General features: G+C 44.0%; 1 protein-coding gene across 4 annotated transcripts in view; it reads right to left on the bottom strand.

Annotated features, from left to right (window-relative positions):
- colec12 (collectin sub-family member 12) overlaps positions 1-24,965 on the bottom strand; it is a 260,779-nt gene that overhangs the window by 43,027 nt on the left and 192,787 nt on the right. For all 4 annotated transcript variants that reach the window (XM_068031711.1, XM_068031712.1, XM_068031713.1 and 1 more), the window contains one exon: positions 16,750-16,848. In XM_068031711.1, coding sequence (XP_067887812.1) covers positions 16,750-16,848 — 99 coding nt within the window. The remainder of the gene's footprint in view (positions 1-16,749; positions 16,849-24,965) is intronic.

The raw sequence follows: 24,965 nt of genomic DNA, 5'->3' as shown, positions 1-24,965 counted from the left end.
GTACTGGAGAGCTCCTACAGAGAGGTCCAGGCAGCGGAACTGTTGTTTCAGCATCCAAATAGTCTACTCTATGATGTTTCACGTGGCAGCATGGCTCCCAATGTACACAGGCTAGCCACGTGTGATTGGGTTGCAGAGTCATGAGCCAGGTGTAAAGTGGATAGCCCTTGTCACCTTCTGGTTTGATGTGGTGGCTGAAAAACTGAGGGAACAGCGGACAGGCGCAGAAAGTAAACATTACTGCTGACAGGATTGCGGGTTTTCACCAGCTTGATGTGCTGAATGTGATCCCACATCAACTGCATGTTCAGTGAATAGTAACCTTTACAGCTGTGATACATCTATGGTATATCCTAGCATTGAGATGCAGTGCCCGAAAAGCCACCTGTTTGCAGTTGACTGCACCCTGCATCTTGAGGAAGCCCACTATCCTGGCAAAGCCACCTGCATGCTTCATCTGCTTCTCTCTGTTCAGAGAGAATGCAATGAACTCCCCTTTCATAAGAAATAAGTAAAAAAGCAATACAACAGGAGCAGGCCAAATGACCCTTTGAACCTGCTCTGCCATTTAATAAGGTCATGGCTGATCCTTGACCTCTACAAGCTCTATAAGAAACCAGATTAGCCGACACAGGCTCTATTCGAGAGGCTAATTACATCTTCTACTGGCATGGAAAAAGCGCTGAAGATCGTCGTGAGCATGGTGTAGGCCTTGCAGTGAGCAACTGGCTGACAGTCAATTGAGACACCAGTAGCAACCTCGGAGTGCCTCATCCCCCTGCGGTTATCATCTGACAGAGGCACAGTCAACATCATATGTGTCTACACGCCAACTCTGAACTCCACCATCTCAGATAAAGTGCATTTCTGTGACTCCCTAGGTGGCATTCTGAGGAACATCCCAAATGGCGAGAGGATATTCACCCTGGGTGACTTCAACACAGGTGTTGGGGCAGGCAATGATTCATGGCCAACATGCCTTGGTCGTCATGGGGTGGGCAAAATCAGCGATAATGGACAAGGTCTTCTTGAGCTTTGTGCCCTGAATGAACTCTGCATCACCAACACCTTCTTCCAGGGCAGACATTGCCACAAGGTATCATGGCATCACCCAAGGTCAGGTCATTGGCACCAATTAGACCTAGTCATCACGAGGAGGCGTGATCTACCCAGTGTTCTTCACACCCACCCCTACCATAGCACAGATTGCAACACCGACCACTCTCTTATCAGCAGCAGAGTGAAGGTGCACCCCCGAATGTTCCACAGCTCCAAACACGATGGCCTGCCATGCATTAACATCTCTTGCATAAGCAACAATGCCAAATACCAGCACTTTGCACTGTCACTAGAATGCTTGCTACCAACCAAAGCCTTAGCGTTGCCAGCATTGATGACGCTTGGAAGTCTCTAAGCTATGAAGCAGCAGAAGCATTATTTTGTAAAGGCGGAACCTGCAACAAGGGTTGGTTTGAAACCTACACAGCTGAGATGATATCTGTCATTGATGCAAAAAACAAAGCCTACATGATGCACAACATAAACCTAACAGCTAAGACACTGCATGACCTGAAAGTAGCCAAGACAGTCGTGCAAACACTGGATCAGCTTATGTCAAGAAATCCAAACTTCATGTGATAAAGGAAATCTACGAGCTATGTACGAAAGGATCAAGAGGGCGCTTGGCTCTGCCATCACCAAAGTTGCTCCCCTGAAGTCAGCAGATGGTGAAGTACTCACCGACAGACATAGACAAATGTCCCGCTGGGCTCAACCCTACTGTGAGCTGTACTCCTGTGAGTCAGACATCTCCCAGTCTGTGCTCGATGTCCTCCCGCAACTTCCTGTCATGGATGAGTTGGACGAAGAACCCTCATCACTGGAGCTCGAGAAGGCCATAGACCGCTTAGCGAACAGAAGGGCACCGGGCAAGGATGGAGTCCCAGCCAAACTGCTCAAGCACGGAAAGTCCCATCTATTGCCACACCTTTATGAACTTCTCCTTCTTTCTGCTGGAAAGTAGGCTCTGTTCCACAGGAGATGCGTGATCCCAAAATCACCACACTATACAAAAAGAAAGGCGACAGAGAAAACTGCAACAACTACAGGGGCATTTCACTCCTTCATGTCACAGGGAAGGTCTTTGCTAGGGTCATACTTAAAAGACTCCATTTATTTGCAGATCGAGTGTACCTGGAAGCGTAGTGTGGTTTCCATGCCAGCAGATCTACTGTGGATATGACCTTCTCCATAAACCAGCTACAAGAGAAATGTAGGGAAAAGAGTATATCCCTTTACCTTACTTTTGTAGACCTCACTAAGGCATTTGACATCGTCAGCAGAGCAGGGCTCTTCAACATTTTGGAAAAAATTGACTCACCACCAAAGCTCCTCAGACTTTTCTGCTCCTTCCATGATAACATGCACTGCACTGTACAGTTTGATGGCTCCACTTCCAACAGTTTTGGAGTGAAGAATGGAGTGAAACAGGGTTGTGTCCTAGCTCCCACTCTGTTTGGCATCTTTTTCTCCATCGCTTTCCCTACAGATATGGAAGGAGTCTACTTGCACACTAGGTTAGACGGCAAGCTGTACAATCTTTCAAGGCTAAAATCAAAGACAAAACACATCATGTCCTGATCAGAAAACTTCTCTGTGCTGACTGTCTCTCCAGTGCCTGTAACTTGTTCTCCTGGACTATAAGCGTCAAGAAAACTGTGGTAATGGGCCAAGGTGTTGCATCTCCGCCCCGATCACACAAAATAACACCCCACAGGAAGTGGTTGGAAAATTCTGCTACCTTGGGTCCACAGTGACAGACTATCTGTCCCTTGATGCAGAGCTCGATATACGCACAGGGAAGGCAGCTACCACCTTTGGTCGACTTGCAAAACGCATATGGAATAACACCAAGTTAACCCTTAGGACCAAGCTCATGGTTTATAAGGTCTGTGTTCTCAGCACTTTGCTGTATGGCTGTGAAACATGGGTGACTTACAGCTACCAGGAAAAGAAGTTCAATAGTTTCCAACTTCGCTGTCTGCGGTGCATTATGGGTATATTCTGGCAGGACAAAATCACAAATGTGGCAGTCCTCTCGAGTGTGTTGGCACTAATCGAATAGAGGTAGCTTCGGTGGATCGGACACATCAGCAGGATAGAACATGGTCGCATACCCAAGGACCATCTGTATGGTGAGGTAGTTGGAGCCAGATAACCAGTGGGGCGCCCAAAACTCTACTTCAAGGATAGTTGCAAACGTGACATGAAGGCCCTAAATGTTGACTATTGCACTTGGGAATCATTAGCTGGTGAAAGAGGGAAATGGCAACACATCCTCTGGACTGGTGGGAACTACCACGATGACCAGTTGCTACAGCAGCTTGGCAACAGGCACCAACACCGAAAACAACAACTCACAGCGTCACTTGGCAGGTTCACATGCAGCACTTGTGGCAGAACCTGCCTCTCAAGGATTGGCCTTTACAGCCATTAACAAAGGTGCACCAAGAGAAGACACCCCATCATCCATCTTTCGTAGATGCAAGGATGCCAACGATCCTTGACCGCAGCTCCATTTTCCCGTCCGATTCCCATATCCCTTGATTCTGGGAGAGTTCAAAAATTGATTGATCTCAGCCATGAATATACTCAATGACTAAGCATCCAGAACCCTTTGGGGGTAGAGAATTTCAAAGATTCACAACCCTTTGAGTGAAGAAACTTCTCCTTATTTTAGTCCAAAATGGTCATCCACTTATCCTGAGATTTTGCTCCCTACTTCTGGACTCTCCAGACAGGGGGTAACACCTCTCAACATCTATCCTTCAATTCCTCTCAGAATCTTACATGTTTCAGTGAGATCGCCTGACATTCTTCTAAACTCCAGAGAGTATAAGCCCACTCTACTCATTCTCTTCTCATAGGACAACCCTCTCATCCCAGGAATCAATCTAGTGAACCTCTGTTGCACCACCTCTAAGGCAAGTATATCCTTCCTTAGGTATGAAGACCAAAACTGTACATAGTCACTCCAGGTGTGGTCTCACCAAAGCTGTGTAAGATTGCAGCAAGACTTCCTTACTGTTGTACTCCAACCTCCTTGCAATAAAGGCCAACAAATAATTTGCCTCCCTAATTGCTTACTGTACCTGCATGTTAACTTCCTGTGTTTCATGTACAAGGACATCCAAATTCCACTCAACACCAGCATTTAATAGTTTCTCACCATTTAAAAATATACTTTTCTATTCTTCCTACTAAAGTGAATGACCTCACATTTTCCTACATTGTACTCCATCGGCCACCTACTTGCCCACTCAACCTATCTATATCCCTTTGCAGACTCTTTGTGTCCTCCTCACAGCTTACATTCTCACAACTTACCCTGGAACAAAGTGCATCTGTCACCTCTCTGCTGCAGCAGTGGACAGTGAACTGGGCAATTTTAGATACATTGCATGCTCCAGCCTGGAAGGATCCTGATGCAAAGAATTTCAGGCCGTAGCCATATTCACAGCCACTGGCAGCGCATCCTTTCCTTGATCTGAGGCTGCAGGTCTAGTTGCAAGAGGTGGCAGAATTCTGAGGGCACCTCCTTCATAAACGCAGATGACACACACCATGCTTTTGGCTTAAGTGCTGTTGGATGATCCTAAGTGGATGAGGCCTACTGCTGAGTGCCCTTCTCCCCTGCCTCCTCCCTCCGCAAGCAGCTTGTCTTCCTCTGTGCTGCCTTTGCTCCATCACACCCTCTTGCTGCAGCCCAAGGGGGATTGCAACTATAGCACCCACGACTGGGAGTAAGTGGCATGGCCGGAATCCTTGCAGTCAAAATCAAGGCCTTCTTCAAGTGCAGGACCACTCCCCGTCAATTTCACCAACTTTATCAACTCTTCAAACTGCCAAGTACTTCTGCAAACTCAAATAGAAGCAGTAAAAATTAATCAGCAACTAACTTGCAAGTTGTTGATGATCCCTTTAAACAGTGCTGGTGGGTTGTCATGTTTAAGGGAGGACGTTAGCTGCAGCTACAAGGTTGGGAAATCAGCATTATGTGCTGACTACTGTCACAATCTGCCTACTCCGCACATTTCTGGCGCATGCTCCTAACACCTGCGCTAATGCCCTCACCGAGATGGTATTTGGCACAGGTCACGCCAGAAGTTTGCATGCACCGTGCAGATGCCGTTTTAGTACCAAAACAGCACCCATAGAGGCAAAGAAGCTCAATTTTGCAGTCAAAATATATTAAGCATATAATTAATATATTAAAAGTATTGTGTGTTCCATAGTTGTTACACTTACTGTGTTACGATTTTGTCATGCCTGTTTTCAGGATTTTCTCACATTTCTTTAGCATACTGGTAGTAACATCTGCATAATGCCTTCCTTTGCCTAACATGTAAGGCGAATGGTATGGATGCACTTAAGGGGAAGCTAGATAAGGATGTGAGGGGGAAGGGAATAGAGGGTTATACTGATAGGGTTAGATAAGGAAGGATGGGAGGAGGCTCAAGTGCAGCAGAAATGTTGCTTATTTTGCAATTTCCCAACAGTAGGTGGCACCATTGTGCATGTAATTGATTTTCCCCAGCTGGATCCATGCAAACACACCTAAAGTCCAGTAATTCCACTGCTCCTCTGGTTTCTTTCAAGGTCTGCTGTCACCCAACCCCTATTTTCCCCTCCTCTCTGACACTCTGTTACACTCTCCAACAGATTTCTACTCCTGTTTGTCATAGCCCCTGTCCCATTCACTGCCCTGACCTGGACCACAACACTGGTGCCAAACTGTACCTTTCTTTCTCAGTCTTCAACCCTCTTCCCAGCAGCTGCCCCATCTTGGACCCCACTACTGGCTCTAACTCATCTTTCTTTATGTATCCAGATCTGAATAATACTTTTCTTTTGCAGCTTATCACAAGGCTGCTACTTCTCCCCTCCCCCTCTTTGTTCCTTCAGTCTGGGTTCAGACCCTGATGCTGATTCTGACTCCAACCTGCACCTTTATTATGGCTTGCCAACATTCTATCCCAATTTTTCTTCCTGACCACTGCCACAACTGAGATCCATACACTGGCCAGCACCTTTCTTCATGAACTTGTTGCTGGCCCCAACCCACATTTTTCTTTGTGCCCTCCATCCCTGTGCTACAAACTGCCAATTCCAGCACTAAGCTGTGAACCACAATTTGTTCTGAAAGCTCTTATAGTACTATCATCTACCCCTAGTGTATAAATGCTTTAGAAAATAAAAGCTGTTGGCTAGTGGAGGTAGTGTACAGGACATGGAGAAACCTCCCCATCTCTGTCACTCCCACTCAGCCTCAGCCCACCTACTCCCTGTCCTGTTTCCACTGGTTCCCAATCCCTCATCCTGCATCATGTTAGCTTTAGTTACCATCCCTATCCCTTCCCCAACTAATGGGCTCTCGCACAAATGTCCCTCAACAGCAATCCACTTCTGCTCTGCATTCCCCTTCAAAGCCCCAACTGCTGCCCTCTTTGCAACCCTCATTGCTCTTTCTTCCACCTCGTGCTCCTGCTTGATGAGCCAACCCTGACTCGAGTCTGCTCACTCTTTCTTCACTGGCCTTGCCACCCATCCTTGATCTTCACCCTAAGTCACCTGAAAGCAGACACGGGAGGGCTACCCACCCCAAGCAAGTGGCGTACTTTGAAAAGTTGCAGGCCGATGATGTAAATGGTGCTGTAACGCCATTTTAACTTAAAAATGTAGGTGGCCAGTATGGGGCCAAACTCAAGACTTGGACTTGGTAAGAGTCAGTGGAGTAGCCAAGAGAGGCCATGATAAGGATATAAATTTAACTTTAGGAGTATTGCTTTTGGCCAGGCAGAGCAGGGGTGCTAGTCGAGGACCATCAAGCAGTCGTTGGACCTCCCCAGCCCCAGCCTTGCCTTTTCCTTCCAGCGTTGGCCTCTGCTGTCAAATCCCCCTTTCCCCAGCACTAACTTCATGGTGGGAACTGTTCCCTTGGGTCCATAGAATATCTCCTTTTAACGCTCAGGCCTCATTTCCATTTTTGAAGTGAAGCTCCCATCTGAACTTGGTTGGAGTCACTACTTTTGGGCTTTTGGGTGTCAGGAGGCCACTGCAAGGAACCCAAGGGAATGGTTCCTGGCAGTCTGCCCTTAACCTCTGGGGCCTTTTCTCTCCTCAATCATGCATGCTGCAAGATTTTTCTGGCGGGTTTGGCACTCAGCGAGTCACACAGTTGCACATTAAAATTACTTTGAGGTCCTATTTGTGTCATAGAACCCTGATTTTGCAAATGTTGAGGCCCTCTTCTGTCTGTGGTGAGCAGTTCACAAATCTTTTGTATCCTGGGAGGTAAATTAATACAGAGCACCCTGTTCTTATCAGGCGCAGGGGGGTTGGGAGGGGGTGGTTAAAATCAGGGCTATATATTACCAGATTTTATTTCACTTTACTGATACCTGGTCAGAGACACCAGCAGTGGTGAAAAAGAATAAGGGAGAAAGAGCAGGGGAACATTGCAGACCTGATCAGAGACACAAACAGCAGAGGATAAAAGAGAGGTGCCAGCAGAAAATAAAAGAGAGAGAGCCGGGGAACACTGCGGACCTGATCAGAGACACCAGCAGCAGGGGCAGAGGGTAGAAGAGAGAGTGCAGGGGAACAGTGTGAAATGCAATTTAGTAAGGTTTATCCTCCTTACTGGTGCAGGAACACCTTTGGCAACAAATTTCAGTTGTGAAACTACTTTATTGAGACAAAGTCATAAAACAAGTTTATTAAGGTTCGTGCAATAACTCCGGCAATAAACTTGGTCAGTGATTTACAGTTTAACGCGGGCTACACGACCCGTATTAAATCTGGTCAGAAGAGTGCACGTCTCCTCTTGCTGCTTTGGTCTTCAGTCTTCAGGCTTCTTTCTCTTTCTCTCTTCATCTTTTGTCTTCTGGTCTCTGCTTCTTCCCTGCCATGCGGGCTCGATCAGGAGGATCTCTTTTATCCTGGCTTTTATCCAATTAACCCCTTCCAGTGCCCAATCATGCCCTGCGCATGCTTTTCTCAACCAATCAAGTACATTCCACGCTAACTGTATTAACCTGAACATGATCATGTAAGATTCTCCACATTCATCAATGTTCTACTTACTTTTATCTCGAGCTGCTACATCCTGTGGTCTCTTATCTCACAAAGTCTCCAGCACATCTGCTCTTTCACCTTACACAAGCAATTTGAAGTTTCTACAAGGACTTAGCTTTTTAGCTGCTGCAAGTGTTTTAAAGCCTGACATCATTTTCCACGATCCCCCTTGGCATCAATTTATATTGGGGGGGAAATGGGGAAATGTACCCCATTTCCTACATTTTCCTATCTCACTATACTACAAAAGGGATCTTAATAAAGCTGAGTGTTAATAATCTTACAGTGGATCTGATTTGTGTATTTCCAAAAAAGCAAGGAGTAACGTCAGAGGACAGCAGGTAGGTGATTAGTTGTTGAGTACTAGGTGCTTTTTTAAAACTAGTGTCCTGAAAACCCTACATGCCAAATGAGAAATATTAATTTCATCAGTTGGAACCTTGCTTGAGACTTTTACTGGAAATTCTTACAAATAACGTTAGTAAAGATTTAGAGAAGCCTGCAACTGGTAAAGCCTCCAGCCTACAGACCACAACCACCAATAACTAGGGGACAAGGATCGAGCCCCCTCTTCTGCCTTCCAGAACCTAAGAAGCAAGCCCGCAACTGTGCACATGGCCCAACGAGGACTTCAGGACTACACTTTCAACTGAGGACTCAGGGACTGATATTCAATATTTAAATTCCGTTTATTCCAGACTCTACTCTAACCACCCAACTCTGTTTTTCCCTCTGTAATCTATTTGTATATTTGTGTGTGTGCGATTGTCGTATGAATGAGAGTATGAATGCGTAGCGTATTTTTAGTAATTTTAACTGGTTTAGAGTGTTGAGAATAATAAACTTATATCTTTCTTGTTTAAACTCAAGAAAACTTGTCTGATTGGTTCTTTGGCAATTATATTAGAGGAACAAGAGCAAGTACTCAGTTAGATTAGAGATTAGAGAGATACAGCACTGAAACAGGCCCTTCGGCCCAACGAGTCTGTGCCGACCATCAACCACCCATTTATACTAATCCTACACTAATCCCATATTCCTACCAAACATCCCCACCTGTCCCTATATTTCCCTACCACCTACCTATACTAGTGACAATTTATAATGGCCAATTTACCTACCAACCTGCAAGTCTTTTGGCTTGTGGGGGGAAACCGGAGCACCCGGAGAAAACCCACGCAGACACAGGGAAAACTTGCAAACTCCACACAGGCAGTACCCAGAATCGAACCCGGGTCCCTGGAGCTGTGAGGCCGTAGTGCTAACCACTGCGCCACTGTGCCGCCCTCACTGAGGTAGTAAGCTCTATCACTGTGTTAAAAAAGGATAAACCCTGTTGCGGTCAAACCAGAGAAGGGGCGAAAGGGAAGCATGAGACCCACTCCTAACCTGGACCTAACACTAGGGTTGTAGTTTGAACTAGGACCAAAAAACTATGAAGTACTGTATTAAATTTATAGCTTAACTAGTTAAACTAATTCATAAAATTTCACTTGGGGTACGTGTAACAGTAGGTGAATTAATAAGAGTAGTAGCAATAGCTTAAACAAGGTACTAACTAGATTCTAAAAGAGGGAATTGAGATTTTTGTTTTGATCATGGATGGGCAGCTGAGACCTGTTGCTTTCAATTCCTGTGTCACATGGGAACTTCAGGGCACTTCATGTGTCTTGGAGGACCACAAGAGTAGAAAGTGCCTCCAGCTGCTTCAGCTTGAGCTCAGGATTTCCAAGCTTGAGGGACAGCTGGAGTCACTGTGGAGATCAGGGAAGATCAGATTTTCCTGGATCATACTTTCCAGTAGGTGGTCATCCCACAGGCAGTGAGAGTTCAGGATCGTAGATGGGTGGCCACCTGGAAGAATAGCAAGATGCAGGAGGTGCCACTCTGAAACTAGTACTCAACTTTGAAGACTGCTGGGAGTGACGAGTCCAGACCATGGCACCAATGAGCAAGGGACTGCACAGGAGGGAGCAGTAAAGTGTAGAAACACAGTCATTATGGGAGATTCCGTAGTTAGGGGGCCAAACAGGCATTTCTGTAACCGTCATCATGAATCCCTCCCTGGTGTTTGGGTAAAGGATGTCACGGAGAGGGTGCATAATATTCTGTGGGGGAAGGAAGTGAACCAGAATTCATCATTCACGTCGGTAGCAACGACAGAGAGCAGGCATCGAGATCCGACAGTCAGATTTTCAGGAGCTAGGGAAAGTCATCATCTCTGGATTACTCCCAGTGCCACACCCTAGTAAGACTACAAATAGGAAGACAGGGAGGATAAATGCGTGGCTTGAGGCATGGTGCGGGAGGACAAGGACTACAAAGACAGGTTTACAATGCATGTATATAAACGGACAAAGTGTGATGAATAAGGTTGGTGAGCTACAAGCACAAATAGGCGTGTGGGAATATGACAATGAAAATGGTGAGGAATGGGCACTTAATATTCAAGGATACAAAGTGTTCAGAAAAGGTAGGGAGGAAAGAAAGGGAGGTGGGGTGGCACTACTGATTAGGGAAGATATTAGCATTGATAAAGGAGGATGTTGTTGAGGGGCAAGTACAGGAATGATCACATTACAGGAGTATTGTTTAGGCCTCCAAATAGTGAGAGAAAGCTAGAGGTGCAAATCTGTAGGGAAATCACAGAGATGTGCAAAAACTATAGAGTGGTGATATGGGGGGACTTTAATTACCCAACTATCATTTGGCATGATGTTAGAGTAAAGGGTAAGGAAGGGGAGGAATTTCTGAAATGTGTTCAGGAGAAATTCCTTGACCAGTATGTTTTTGGTCCAACTAGGAAGGAGGCATTGCTGGATCTGTTGCTGGGGAATCAGGTGGGCCAAGTGGATCAAGTGCCAGTGGGGGAACACTTGGGGAAGAGTGATTGTTGTATTTTAAGGTTTAGATTAGTCATGGGGAAAAGTAAGGGACAATCTAAAGTAGAACTTCTAGATTGGAAGAGGGATAAAGTCAATGGGATCAGAGGGGATCTAGTCAGGGTAAAATAGAATCATTGACAGGAAAAACTGCAACTGAACAATAGGCGATCTTTATGAAGAAGGTGTTTCAGGTAGAGGCTAAGTACATTCCAACAAGGACAACGGGTAAGAGAACCAAAGCTAGGGTTCAATGGATGATGAAAGAGATAGAGAATATGATAAAACAGAAAAAAGAATTGTATGATGAATATCAGGTGAATTCTTCAAGTGAGAACCAGGCCAAATACAATAAGTTAAGAAGGGAAGTCAATAGGAAAATAAGACTGACAGAGAGAATATGAGAATAGAATGGCAGTTAGCAAAAGAGGGAACCAAAAATCTTCTGCCAGCATGTAAATAGTAAGTGGGTAGTAAGAGGTCGGGTGGGGCCTATAGAGACAACGAGGATGATATGTGCTTAGAGGCGCAGGGTGAGGCTAGAATACTTAATGAGTGCTTTACATCCCTGTTTACTAAAGAAAAGAATGCTGACAAAACATTGTTAGAAGCGGAGATGGTACAGGTAACGGATGATGTGAAAATTATTAGGCAGGATGTACTAGAAAGGCTGGCAATGCTTGGAAAGGATAAGTCTCCTGGTCCAGATGACTTGCATCCCACGTTGCTAAAGGAAATGTGAGTGGCGATAGCAGAAGCGCTTGCCATAATCTTCCAATCTTCCCTCGATACAGGAGATGTGCTTGATTAGTGAGTGGCAAATGTGACACATTTATTCAAGAAAGGGTGGAAGGACATTGCTAGTAACTACAGGCCAGTCAGTAGTGGGTAATGTTTTAGAAATAATAATCAGGGGGAAAAAAATTAACAGGCTTGAGTTAATTTAGAAATTGAAGTAACAGAGAAGGTTGATGAAGGGAAAGCAATGGATGTTGTCTATATGCATTTTAAAAATGCATTTGGCAAAGTACCACATAAAAGGCTAGATAGCAAAATTGAGGCTCATTGAAAAGGAGGGCCAGTGTCCAATTCGATAAAAAATTGGCTAAAGGACAGAAAACAGCGTGTCGTAGTAAATTAAAAGCAAAATACTGCGGATGCTGGAAATCTGAAACAAAAACAAGAAATGCTGGAATCACTCAGCAGGTCTGGCAGCATCTGTGGAAAGAGAAGCAGAGTTAACGTTTCGGGTCAGTGACCCTTCTTCGGAACAGAGTTCCGAAGAAGGGTCACTGACCCGAAACGTTAACTCTGCTTCTCTTTCCACAGATGCTGCCAGACCTGCTGAGTGATTCCAGCATTTCTTGTTTTTGTGTCGTAGTAAATGGTTGTTTTTCTGATTGGAGGATGGTAGACAGTCAAGTTCCCCAAGGTTCAGTGTTAGGACCACTGCCTTTTTAATATATATAAATGACTTGGCTATTGGAATACAGAGTAAAATTTCAAAGTTTGCCGATGATACCAAACTTAGAGGTGTGACAAACAGGGAGGATGATACCAATCGAGTGGAACTGGACATAGAGGTATAGGAAACAAAAGCAGGGAAGTTATGCTGAACATTTATAAAGCTCTGGTTAGGCCACAACTAGAGTACTACGTCCAGTTCTGGTCACTATGCTTTATGAAGGATGTGAGGGTCCTTGAGAGGGTGCAGAGGAGATTTACCAGATTGGTTCCAGGGATGAGGGAATTTAGCTACAAGGTTAGGTTGGAGAAGCTCGGGTAGTTATCCTTGGAGCAAAGGAAATTGAGGGGAGATTTAATACAAGTGTACAAGATTATGACAGGCTTAGATAAATTGGACAAGGAAAAAATCTTCCCATTAATTGATAGTATAATGATTAGGGGATGCAGATTGAAGGTTTTGAGCAAGAGATGCAGGGGGAATGAGATGAAAAACGTTTTACACAGCGAATGGTAATGACCTGGCACTCGATGCCTATGAGGGTGTTGGAGGCAGAGAGGATGAAAGATTTCAGAAGAAAATTGGATGGGTACTTGAGAGAAATAAACTTACAGAGATATGGGGATATAGCGGCACAGTGGCGCAGTGGTTAGCACCACAGCTCCAGCAACTCGGGTTCAATTCTGGGTACTGCCTGTGCGGAGTTTGCAAGTTCTCCCTGTGACCGCATGGGTTTCTGCTGGGTGCTCCAGTTTCAGAGTTGCAGGTTGATAGGTAAATTGTCCATTATAAATCACCCCTAGTATAGGTAGGTGGTAGGGGAATTGAGGGAAGGTGGGGATGTGGTATGAATATGGGATTAACGTAGGATTAGGTTAAATGGGTGGTTGATGGTCAGCACAGACTCGGTGGGCTGAAGGGCCTGTTTCAGTGCTGTATCTCTAAATTTAAAAAAATAGCAGGGGAATGGGACTAATTGGATTGCTCTGCAGAGAGATGGAATGGACTTGCAGGCTGAATGGCCTCCTTCTGTGCTGTAATGACTCTATGACTATGGTTTATAGTTATACCCCTGCTGATGTGGCAGATAAAATCATTGTAAAGAGCTGAAGACACAGACAGCTTTTATTAATGATTAGAAATGATACAGCGGGCCGCAGTTTCTTTTTACTTGAAAAACGTTCCTTTTTGATTGTACTTTTCATTGGCTGATTTTATACTTCTTGTACAAAAATAATTTCTTCCAGATGGTCTGTCTACCATGGCACCAATGCTCATTTGCTCATTTTCTATACAGAAACACCAACTTTCCCGCATTTGGGAGTCTCACACTGGAAAGCACAAGCTTATGTGCGCCACTGTGGGCCCACATCAGAGACGCCATCTATGAGTCAGCTTTGACCGCCTACGGCAAAAGTGCGAAGAGAAATGCAGACTGGTTTCAATCTCATAATGAAGAGCTGGAACCTGTCATAGCCGCTAAGCGCATTGCACTGTTGAACTACAAGAAAGCCCCCAGCGATTTAACATCCGCAGCACTTAAAGCAGCCAGAAGTACTGCACAAAGAACAGCTAGGCGTTGCGCAAACGACTACTGGCAACACCTATGCAGTCATATTCAGCTGGCCTCAGACACCGGAAACATCAGAGGAATGTATGATGGCATGAAGAGAGCTCTTGGGCCAACCATCAAGAAGATCGCCCCCCTCAAATCTAAATCGGGGGACATAATCACTGACCAACGCAAACAGATGGACCGCTGGGTTGAGCACTACCTAGAACTGTACTCCAGGGAGAATGCTGTCACTGAGACTGCCCTCAATGCAGCCCAGCCTCTACCAGTCATGGATGAGCTGGACATACAGCCAACCAAATCGGAACTCAGTGATGCCATTGATTCTCTAGCCAGCGGAAAAGCCCCTGGGAAGGACAGCATTACCCCTGAAATAATCAAGAGTGCCAAGCCTGCTATACTCTCAGCACTACATGAACTGCTATGCCTGTGCTGGGACGAGGGAGCAGTACCCCAGGACATGCGCGATGCCAATATCATCACCCTCTATAAAAACAAAGGTGACCGCGGTGACTGCAACAACTACCGTGGAATCTCCCTGCTCAGCATAGTGGGGAAAGTCTTTGCTCGAGTCGCTCTGAACAGGCTCCAGAAGCTGGCCGAGCGCGTCTACCCTGAGGCACAGTGTGGCTTTCGTGCAGAGAGATCGACCATTGACATGCTGTTCTCCCTTCGTCAGATACAGGAGAAATGCAGTGAACAACAGATGCCCCTCTACATTGCTTTCATTGATCTCACCAAAGCCTTTGACCTCGTCAGCAGACGTGGTCTCTTCAGACTACTAGAAAAGATCGGATGTCCACCAAAGCTACTAAGTATCATCACCTCATTCCATGACAATATGAAAGGCACAATTCAACATGGTGGCTCCTCATCAGAGCCCTTTCCTATCCTGAGTGGTGTGAAACAGGGCTGTGTTCTCGCACCCACACTTTTTGGGATTTTCTTCTCCCTGCTGCTTTCACATGCGTTCAAATCCTCTGAAGAAGGAATTTTCCTCCACACAAGATCAGGGGGCAGGTTGTTCAACCTTGCCCGTCTAAGAGCGAAGTCCAAGGTACGGAAAGTCCTCATCAGAGAACTCCTCTTTGCTGACGATGCTGCTTTAACATCTCACACTGAAGAGTGCCTGCAGAGTCTCATCGACAGGTTTGCGGCTGCCTGCAATGAATTTGGCCTAACCATCAGCCTCAAGAAAACGAACATCATGGGGCAGGACGTCAGAAATGCTCCATCCATCAATATTGGCGACCATGCTCTGGAAGTGGTTCAAGAGTTCACCTACCTAGGCTCAACTATCACCAGTAACCTGTCTCTAGATGCAGAAATCAACAAGCGCATGGGTAAGGCTTCCACTGCTATGTCCAGACTGGCCAAGAGAGTGTGGGAAAATGGCGCACTGACACGGAACACAAAAATCCGAGTGTATCAGGCCTGTGTCCTCAGTACCTTGCTCTACGGCAGCGAGGCCTGGAAAACGTATGCCAGCCAAGAGCGACGTCTCAATTCATTCCATCTTCGCTGCCTTCGGAGAATACTTGGCATCAGGTGGCAGGACTATATCTCCAACACAGAAGTCCTTGAAGCAGCCAACACCCCCAGCTTATACACACTACTGAGTCAGCGGCGCTTGAGATGGCTTGGCCATGTGAGCTGCATGGAAGATGGCAGGATCCCCAAAGACACATTGTACAGCGAGCTCGCCACTGGTATCAGACCCACCGGCCGTCCATGTCTCCGCTATAAAGACGTCTGCAAACGCGACATGAAATCGTGTGACATTGATCACAAGTTGTGGGAGTCAGTTGCCAGCATTCGCCAGAGCTGGCGGGCAGCCATAAAGACAGGGCTAAATTGTGGCGAGTCGAAGAGACTTAGTAGTTGGCAGGAAAAAAGACAGAGGCGCAAGGGGAGAGCCAACTGTGCAACAGCCCCGACAAACAAATTTCTCTGCAGCACCTGTGGAAGAGCCTGTCACTCCAGAATTGGCCTTTATAGCCACTCCAGGCGCTGCTTCACAAACCACTGACCACCTCCAGGCGCGTATCCATTGTCTCTCGAGATAAGGAGGCCCAAAAGAAAAAGAAAAGAAAGAAATGTCCTCCTTCCTGAGGATCATGGTCTCTTGTCTACGCTATGCCAGTAAATCTTGGTTTTGCTAGCATTTACAGCACCAGGGACTGTACCCTATTAAAATTATAAGCCCATAATTTTAGTACAGAGTTTTCACTAGCATCATGGACATTGGGATAGCCATACTTCCACAACAACCTTTTGCTTTTGATCAGTCTATAGAGAGAAAGCAAAATAATACTGTAATTGTGTCACTTAAACCTACAGCTGTTTGGGTTGTGAAAATAAACTATTCTCATTATTTTGTTATAATACAGATTTTAACCTTAGAAATTACTGTTTGTGATATTAACATAAGAATGTTTTATATCTTTGTAAGACATGCCTTCATTTACAGTTTTAACAGTGTCATAAATACAATTTTTAAAAATACATTATGTCCTTTGTTCAAAAAGCAAGTAAAGGAAAGTTCTATTATACAATGTGTACATGTTAATAGTGCCAAGAGTAATTTCTGGGCTTCAATTAATTTTCATGCTGGAATATCATTAACCACAATTGATTAATGAATGTTCAATTTATTTTACTCTCAGGCACAAAAAGAATGTTGTAGAGTTTACCTAATTTCTTCAGGTCAGTCTCGACTGCAGTTAGTTTCTCTGTATAACTTTTTTGTGATGTTTCCATTCCTTCGGTCACAGTGTCCATTCTCTGTACAACTGGAACAGTCAAGGAAGACAGAATGAGTAAATGTGTCACACTATGATTAGCACATTGTTACCCTCATCAGATGTCTTTGTGTCTTGTTTATTCCTTCCCTCACTCAGCTCTTTATTTTATGAATCTCTAACAGGCAGAATGAGTGAACAGCTCATATGTTTCTCTATGGCTTCCAAAACCAACATATTTCTGTCACTGGATTAACAGGAGGCACATTTCCTGCAACATATGAGAGTTGTCGTCCAACACCTGTAACTCATTCTTTGCCTTGGGCCTGAAGGCTATGGAACAAGTTACCTCCTCTAGTCTTTCCTTCCATAATAATCTGCAGACTTCTAAAATGCAAGATTGATGTTACCTTATCAATATTTCTTGATTTATCTTGCCTTCTCTTCTACTCTTTTCAGCCTTAGTGAGTGCCTTAACAATCAATTAAAGAGACTGGAAAGACTTACAACAAATTGACATATCTGACTTATCAGAGGAATGATTGTACAGGCATAGAGATAATCTCTGAAATTGATGCTGGTCAGCTTGCTGCCCTCTTTCATTCTACAGAAATAAGGATAAGACATAGCAGCAATTAAATGAGAGGGAACTGGGCAAGGATTATCGCAGCACACAAAGGAAATCGAATGTCAAAAATAATCCTGACATGCTGTGCAGTCGTATATATCCCTATGAGGAGAAGAGTTTATGATGAAGAAAAGCCACATTGGCCTTATGGTGACTTAGTTAGGCAACTTAGGCCAGGCATTTTCTCAGATCCTACTGCTCCACCATTATAACTTTTGTGGAAGTGTGGAGGTCCAGTGAAGTTATGGCAGTGCAGCGGGAGCAGCTGCAAGGAAATTACCAGTCTTACATCCAAAGAAAAGGTATTTGATTGTATTTTGGGCAGCGAAAGTTATAAACAGCAGTTAACAGAAGAAACATTGGGTAAGCTAATATGAATCTAAAAAGGAGGGTAGTTGAGCCTGATGAAAATAATAGAAAAATGTTTCTTGCTACTGTTAGTAGACAGAGGTCAGTTAAAGAACAAATAGGAACGAATGATAGATGACAGTAAGGGAGTGCCAGAAAGGTTAATCAGATACTGTAGGGGAGAAATCAGACTTGCTCTCAAAATGGGCACCAAGTCAGATCAGTGCTGGCCTGAAGCCTGAGGCAAATTCTGTCTGGGGCTTTACTTGAATAAAAGTGGTGAGCTGCATGCACCAAACAGGTGCTCTGAGGTAACGCACTGATCACAGCCTGAAAGCCCCCGGGACAGCTTACAGGTAGTCCCTGGGAGAGAAGGCAAAGCTGAGGGGCCAAGCCCAAGCCAGCAGAAGCCTACTTATATTTTTATAGAACCGGGAAGAGCAGCAGTCAAAACATACACAGAAATGGTTACAAGGAATAAGGGTTACATAGGTAAGACAGAGGTAAAAGACGTGTCTGGTCATAAACAGAGAACCTTTTCCATTACACCAGACGTCTTCTTTTGGATGGATTATAGATTGCTACACTCAGTACACTAGGCATCTTAATGTTAAATATTACAATTTCTAATAAACCATTTGTCAGCACACATGTGCAAAGCTTTGCTTGATCATCTTTCTCTCCAAACACTAAAATATTCAACTGAATTTGTCCTTTATTTAGTGCATCTCCCTCTATAGATTCAGTGGGTGAAGGCGCTGATTCTATGCACATAGTTAAGCAGAATTTAGATGTAGAGTATAACAGGCGAAGGTGCAGGTTAAAGGTGACCAGAAGGGAACAAGTTGCAAGTGGTCATTAACTGCTCCCTAAAGATTCAAGCACAGTGTCTGGTGGCTGTGGCCAAAGTCGTATTGCTCAGACTATTCAGTATTAATCTAGGGTCGATTGAAGGGTTATATAACAATTTGGTGAGACCTCACCTGGAGGACTGTGTACCTTTTTGGTCCCTCCAACTCAATGAGGATATTGTGGCTTTGGAGAAAGTACAAAGAAGAGTAATGAGGATGGTTTGACCGAAGTGCATTAATCTATGGAGATCGATTTTGTCCTTTGGGTTTGGAATTGCTGGAGAAATGCAGACTTAGAGAGGATCTAATTCAGATCTTTAAAGTTATGAAGGGAATCAATTACATATAAGTGGATAGATTGTTTGAGATGATGGGGCCCGGTAGAACCAGGGACCATATACTTAAACTGAGAAGCAGGCAGTGAGGTTGGATTTGTGGAAGTTTTATTTTTGTCATGGAATTATCAATTTGTGGAATAGAATTTTGGAGGTGGCGTAGAGGAATGACTTTTTGCAGTCCTTAAGGAACATCTTTAACTCAATTTTGGAAAACTATGATATTGAAGCAGAAAGAAGATAAGATTTTGGGTAACAACCAATAGGTTGTTGGGGCTTTTCTGGGGCTTTTCTGATTGGCTAAGGATCCTGAACAGGGTGAAGGAAGGTGGGTGCGGGGGTCACGGTTTAGTGATGAGTCCTAGAAGAAGTGAAGTAAGTGTCTATGAGCCTGATGGCATTTTGTGTCCAAAGTACATTCCGTATGATGATTAAAAATGATGTGGTAAACTCAATATGGAAATAATTCTAAGGAAGAATTGGAGAAGTTGGGACTGTTTTCCTTCGAGAAAAGAAGGCTGAGAGGTGATTTGATAGAGGTATTAAACATCATGAGGGGTCTGGACAGAGTAGATACAGAGAAACTGTTCCCATTCGTGAAAGGATTGAGAACAAGAGGGCACAGATTGAAAGTATTTGGTAAGAGAAGCAAAAGTGACATGAGGAAAAACTTTTACACGCAGCGAGTGGTTAAGGTCTAGAATGCGCTGCCTGAGAGTGTGGTGGAGGCAGGTTCAATTGAAGCATTCAAAAGGGAATGAGACAGTTATATGAAAAGGAAGAATGTGTAGGGTTATGGGGAGAAGGCAGGAGAATGGAACTGAGTGAATTGCTCTTTCAGAGAGCGGGTGCGGACGCGATGGGCCGAATGGCCTCCTTCTGTGCTATAACAATTCTGTGATTCTGTGAAGATGATGCAATTTTTTTTAAAAACACACAAAGCAAAGACTTAAGATTGAATGAACGAGTATTGCAGTAATAGTTTGATTTACATTCCCACCCCCATGTAAAAATGGTAAAATACAGATTTTAATCTTTTTTAGCAATATAGTTCTTATTTTAGTTCCCACTGAACATCTTCAAGTGCATACTGTGGGTGAAATTTTATTCAGATTAGTGATACTATTTTTGAGTTACATAGTGCAGGCTTTCATTTTACTGAAATATTTTTCTTCTGACAAGCTGACGCATGTGTTTCTTTCATGCCACAGATTATTACATTACTATATTACTCGACCACCTGTGCTCCAGACCCAGCGATTCGGCCTGATTTATTTATTTTGTTCCTCTGAAACATGTTGGCGAATCATGGGTATCGTAACAATAGTAGTGCATACATTACTGCTCTATTCCAGCAAATTATTTCTCTTTCTCCCCCCCCAAAAGCCCGGCTATTGCAAGAATCATTTTTCCTACTGTGTGGCAGACTCTGGAGTTGCCAATAATCCTATAAGAAAAACATGAAGGCGAGCTGACAGTGGTCCAGAACTAACAGTCTGTGTACTGGAAGGTTGTTATTCCTGTAATAGCTCACACATTGCTATTCCTCCGATGCAAAATGGAAACAAATGTTTGATGTCCTCACCCAGATGTCCTCATCTGATGGCAAAGGAAACATTTCAAAAATGTCATGTGATTTTCTGTTTTGCAGTAGTTGCAGTGAACACCAGAACTTTCCATTCATTGGTACAGAAGGGTAAATCAAAACAAAAAACGCTGATGATCTGACATGTGTTAACAGTACCAGCCAAAAACGCAATGATTGAAGCTGTTGGAACGTTAGTCTGATTTAAAAGAAAGCTTCTGCCAGACCTGCAGACTGTGGTCCACTGGCAACAGAGAAGCATTCTGGGAGGAACATCATCTTATCCATAACAGCAAGTTTCATCCAGAACTTACGATAAATATTGTTGATTTTCTCCCTCTTGCTCCAACACTGAACACACCTGACTTGAGCTTCTCTGAAATAAAAACAAGAAATGCTGGAACCACTCAGCAGGTCTGGCAGCATCTGTGGAAAGAGAAGCAGAGTTAACGTTTCGGGTCCGAAGAAGGGTCACTGACCCGAAACGTTAACTCTGCTTCTCTTTCCACAGATGCTGCCAGATCTGCTGAGTGGTTCCAGCATTTCTTGCTTTTATTTTAGATTTCCAGCATCCGCAGTATTTTGCTTTTATTTGAGCTTCTCTGAGCCTGTCTGTTTTTCTAGGGTCAGCTCATTTAAATGGAATGGCTGAGCGCCAGGCAGGACTACTGCCTCCAAATTGGAGCTTACTCCAAATCAAAGCTGGGAAGTCGTGAGGCCTTTAAAAGCCTGCAGCAACATAACTCTCAACTAGTGTTATCGCCTGGTGGAAGTGTCAAACAGCAGCTAAATTGCTTCTACCTCCACAGTGCCGATCTACTGAATCAAAGGCTAGAAAGATGTACTTGCCTGATGCCCCAGGAAGTTGCTGGCTGCCCCCATACAGATCCTCTGATCTGAGTACCCAGCTCCGCAAAATCTAATGCCACATTTTCATGGGGGCTCTTCATTTCAGCTAACTGCTCACAAAATCCTGGATAATCATATAGGAGGTGTTACAACATCACTCCTGCATGGCACGTAAATGCTCTCGCCTGTTCCATCTATTTGTCTCCAGGAAATCTGTGTCATGTGCAAACAGAATGGAGGCCTGGTCGTAGAGGGTATTAAGGCTATGAAAATCAGCTCTGTGAAATGTACTGAGTCACAATATTTTCAAAGAAAAGCCTGACATATAATAATTTTGATTTATACAACTAAATGATGTGAATCTAATGTTCAGTCATTTATCATTTTAATGGCATTTTCTAATTTCAGCATTTAATTCTGGCTTGCATGACACTCTCCCCCATTCCACTAGATTATCAGACGGAACAATTCCAACTTTTGGTGAGAACTGAACACCTGAATTAAACTGCAAACTACTATTTTACCCCAATTATAATTAAAATGGAATTAATTCAGATTTGTCTAAATTCTTTTTCTCAATTTCTGATTAGTCCTGAAGTTTGTTTTGAACGCACATTCACAGATCTGAAACTGCACTCAATCTATTTCTTCAACACTCAACTCTCCTGCAACCACCGCCAGCCATAAAGCCATAAATCCAATCTTCCAACCTCTTTGCCTCACTCTCAGGTGAAGCTTCCCTAGTGTCTTCAGATTGTTGCTTTTCCCATTCCAACAGCTGTTGTAGGGACAAGAGCATCTCTGTGTAGTAGCAATGAGAGAGATTCTAGAGAGTCCAGTATTTCTTTCACTCACTGCTTTAATGGTCATCCTTTTGAGAAGGTCTCCAGGTCTCCCAGTCCACTATTGCTTAATCATTAGCTAGCTTCTATCAGCCTACATACAATAATCAATTTGTTTAAAAATAGCGCACAGGAGAATATGCTAATGTTGTTCTCTAATTTCTATGCTGTCTGGTGAGTGGAGCGGAACTTTTCTCACCCAGTGTGAAGCCTTGCTCTCTGGGAATGCATCAGGAAATTGGAGGCACTCTTTCTGTGGTTTTGTGTCCATTAATCCTAATGAGTGAGAAATCATGGGGAGCACATCAATGATTTCCCGATATGTGCTCTCAGTGGTTAAAGCTGTGCAATGAACAACAGTGTCAGCTGCCTCTGCGCTGGCACTGGCGCCATTTTTAAACAGCTGCCAGACTTGCACAGTTGAAGCCCCAAAAAAACTGTTTCTTTTGCAAATTATTCAAGGTACTGATAAAAGTTATTTCATTCAGAAAAAAATATTTGATCTTTATATTTGGCTTCAACTTGAGGGAGGGAGGAGTGAGGGGATAGCCCTTATTTCTCATTATTATAATTTATTAAAGTTCTTATGACCTCTTAACAATAAGAGGGCGGCACAGTGGTTAGCACCGCAGCCTCACAGCTCCAGTGACCTGGGTTCGATTCTGGGTACTGCCTGTGCGGAGTTTGCAAGTTCTCCCTATGACTGCGTGGGTTTTCGCCAGGTGCTCCGGTTTCCTCCTACAGCCAAAGACTTGCAGGTCGAAAGGTAAATTAGCCATTATAAATTGCCCCTAGTATAGGTAGGTGGTAGGGGAATTGTGGGGGATGTAGTAGGAATACGGGATTAATGTAGGATTAGTATAAATGGGTGGTTGATGGTCGGCACAGACTCGGTGGGCTGAAGGGCCTGTTTCAGTGCTGTATCTCTAAATGAAAAAAAAATAAAATAATCAACTCCCCTCAACTTATTTATTTTTTTAAATTCAGTTTTACTTGGACAATGTATGGCTTGTAGTTCGAGAGTACATTTTTAGTTTATTTTTCATTGCACGCAAACATTTAGTTGTTTTAGCTGTTTTGTTGTCATGCCAATATGATATAATGCAGGCTGGTTAAAGCCTGTACGCCCCCACCCCCACCCCCCCCCCAACAATACAAAGAAAATAAATGGCCGCCCTTTTCCTGTCCCCTCACAAAACCTCACATTTGTGGCCATCTCCCCCCCACAACTGCACAAAGTGCAGAGGTCACCCATTCCCTCCACACCCCCCACACAGTACACATGCACAGTTGACCCCGTTTCCACCCACCCCCCCCCCCCCCGCCCCCCCACACGCCACTAAAGATCCTAAGATCTCCCCTTACCAACTCGATGGTACCAGCTTTCTCTGGACAGAAAATGTAGGCGCATGAGTGCCGTCCACCAAACGTAATATCACGGACAGCCGGAAAGATTGCAGTGAAAGGTACGTTAATTTATTCATGTCCTTTATTAAATATTTAAAGTCTGGTCCTGTTCCCACCGGGAAGATTGGGCCTGGCAATCCCGACGTTGGGCTCTGTGGTGGGCCGCTGCCGGTGTGATCTTCCGCCGCCCCCTCCTCCACGGAGCCCGACGTCAAGAGCCAAACAAAATTCAGCCCAATAAGTGCACTGGTACTGATAGTGAAATAGCAGAAAAATTGAACAGTTACTTTGCCTCAGTAGTTACCAGGGAGACTAACAAGGTGACATACATTAGAAGGTGAGATCAAAACAGATATAAAGACATTTAATACAGGAAGGGAGGAGATAATTAATAATCTAATCAAACTTAAGAGATGAAAAACCCCTTGGTTCAGATGGATTGTATAGTAAAAGAAGTCAGGAAGAGATAGCTACGGCACTATTTTATATATATTTTTATATATAATATAGAAAAAAAGCACAGTGCCAGAGGACTGGTGGAAAGTTAATGTGATTCCTATATTTGAAAAGTGAGATAGAACAAGTACAGGAGCTATAGACAAGGTAGCTTAATGTCAGTGGCAGGAAAGATAATGGAATCTTTACTCAAAGATGAAATAGAAAAACATTTAGAAGCCAAAAATATAATTAAGTGTAGTCAGCATGGATTTCAAAAGAGCAGGTCATGCTTGACCAATATTATTGAATTCACTGAAGAAGTAACAGCAAGAGTAATGTTGTCGATGTAATATATTTGAATTTTCAAAAGGTCTTTGGTAAGGTACCGCATAGACTCATGACTTAGGTCAGAGCATGTGGAGTAAGGGGACATGTAGCAGAATGGATAGCAAGCTGCCTACAAAACAGAAAAAAGAGAGTTGGGGTTAAGGATAGTTACTGAGATTGGATGAACCAGCATTTCCTCCAATGATATAATGGGGAGATTGATAATTAATATTTGGTGCTGGGACCACTGTTGTCCACTGTGTACATAAACGATTTGGACTGGGGAATCACAAGTACAGTTGCAAAATTTGCAGATGACGCAAATTGGGGGTAGAGCTAATATTGAGGAAGACTGCGACAAAATACAAGAAGACATTAATAAACTTGCAGGATGGGCACATAATTGACAAATTAATTTCAATATAGATAATACAGTAAATGGAAAAGTCCTGGGGAAAATTTATGTACAGAGAGATTTGGGTGTTCAGGTCCATTGTTCCCTGAAGGTGGCAACGCAGGTCAATAGAGTGGTCAAGAAGGCATATGGCATGCTTTCCT

Source organism: Heterodontus francisci, chromosome 5, assembly GCF_036365525.1.
Source record: "Heterodontus francisci isolate sHetFra1 chromosome 5, sHetFra1.hap1, whole genome shotgun sequence".
Lineage (NCBI taxonomy): Eukaryota > Metazoa > Chordata > Chondrichthyes > Heterodontiformes > Heterodontidae > Heterodontus > Heterodontus francisci.
This window is presented reverse-complemented; position numbering and strand designations above follow the sequence as displayed.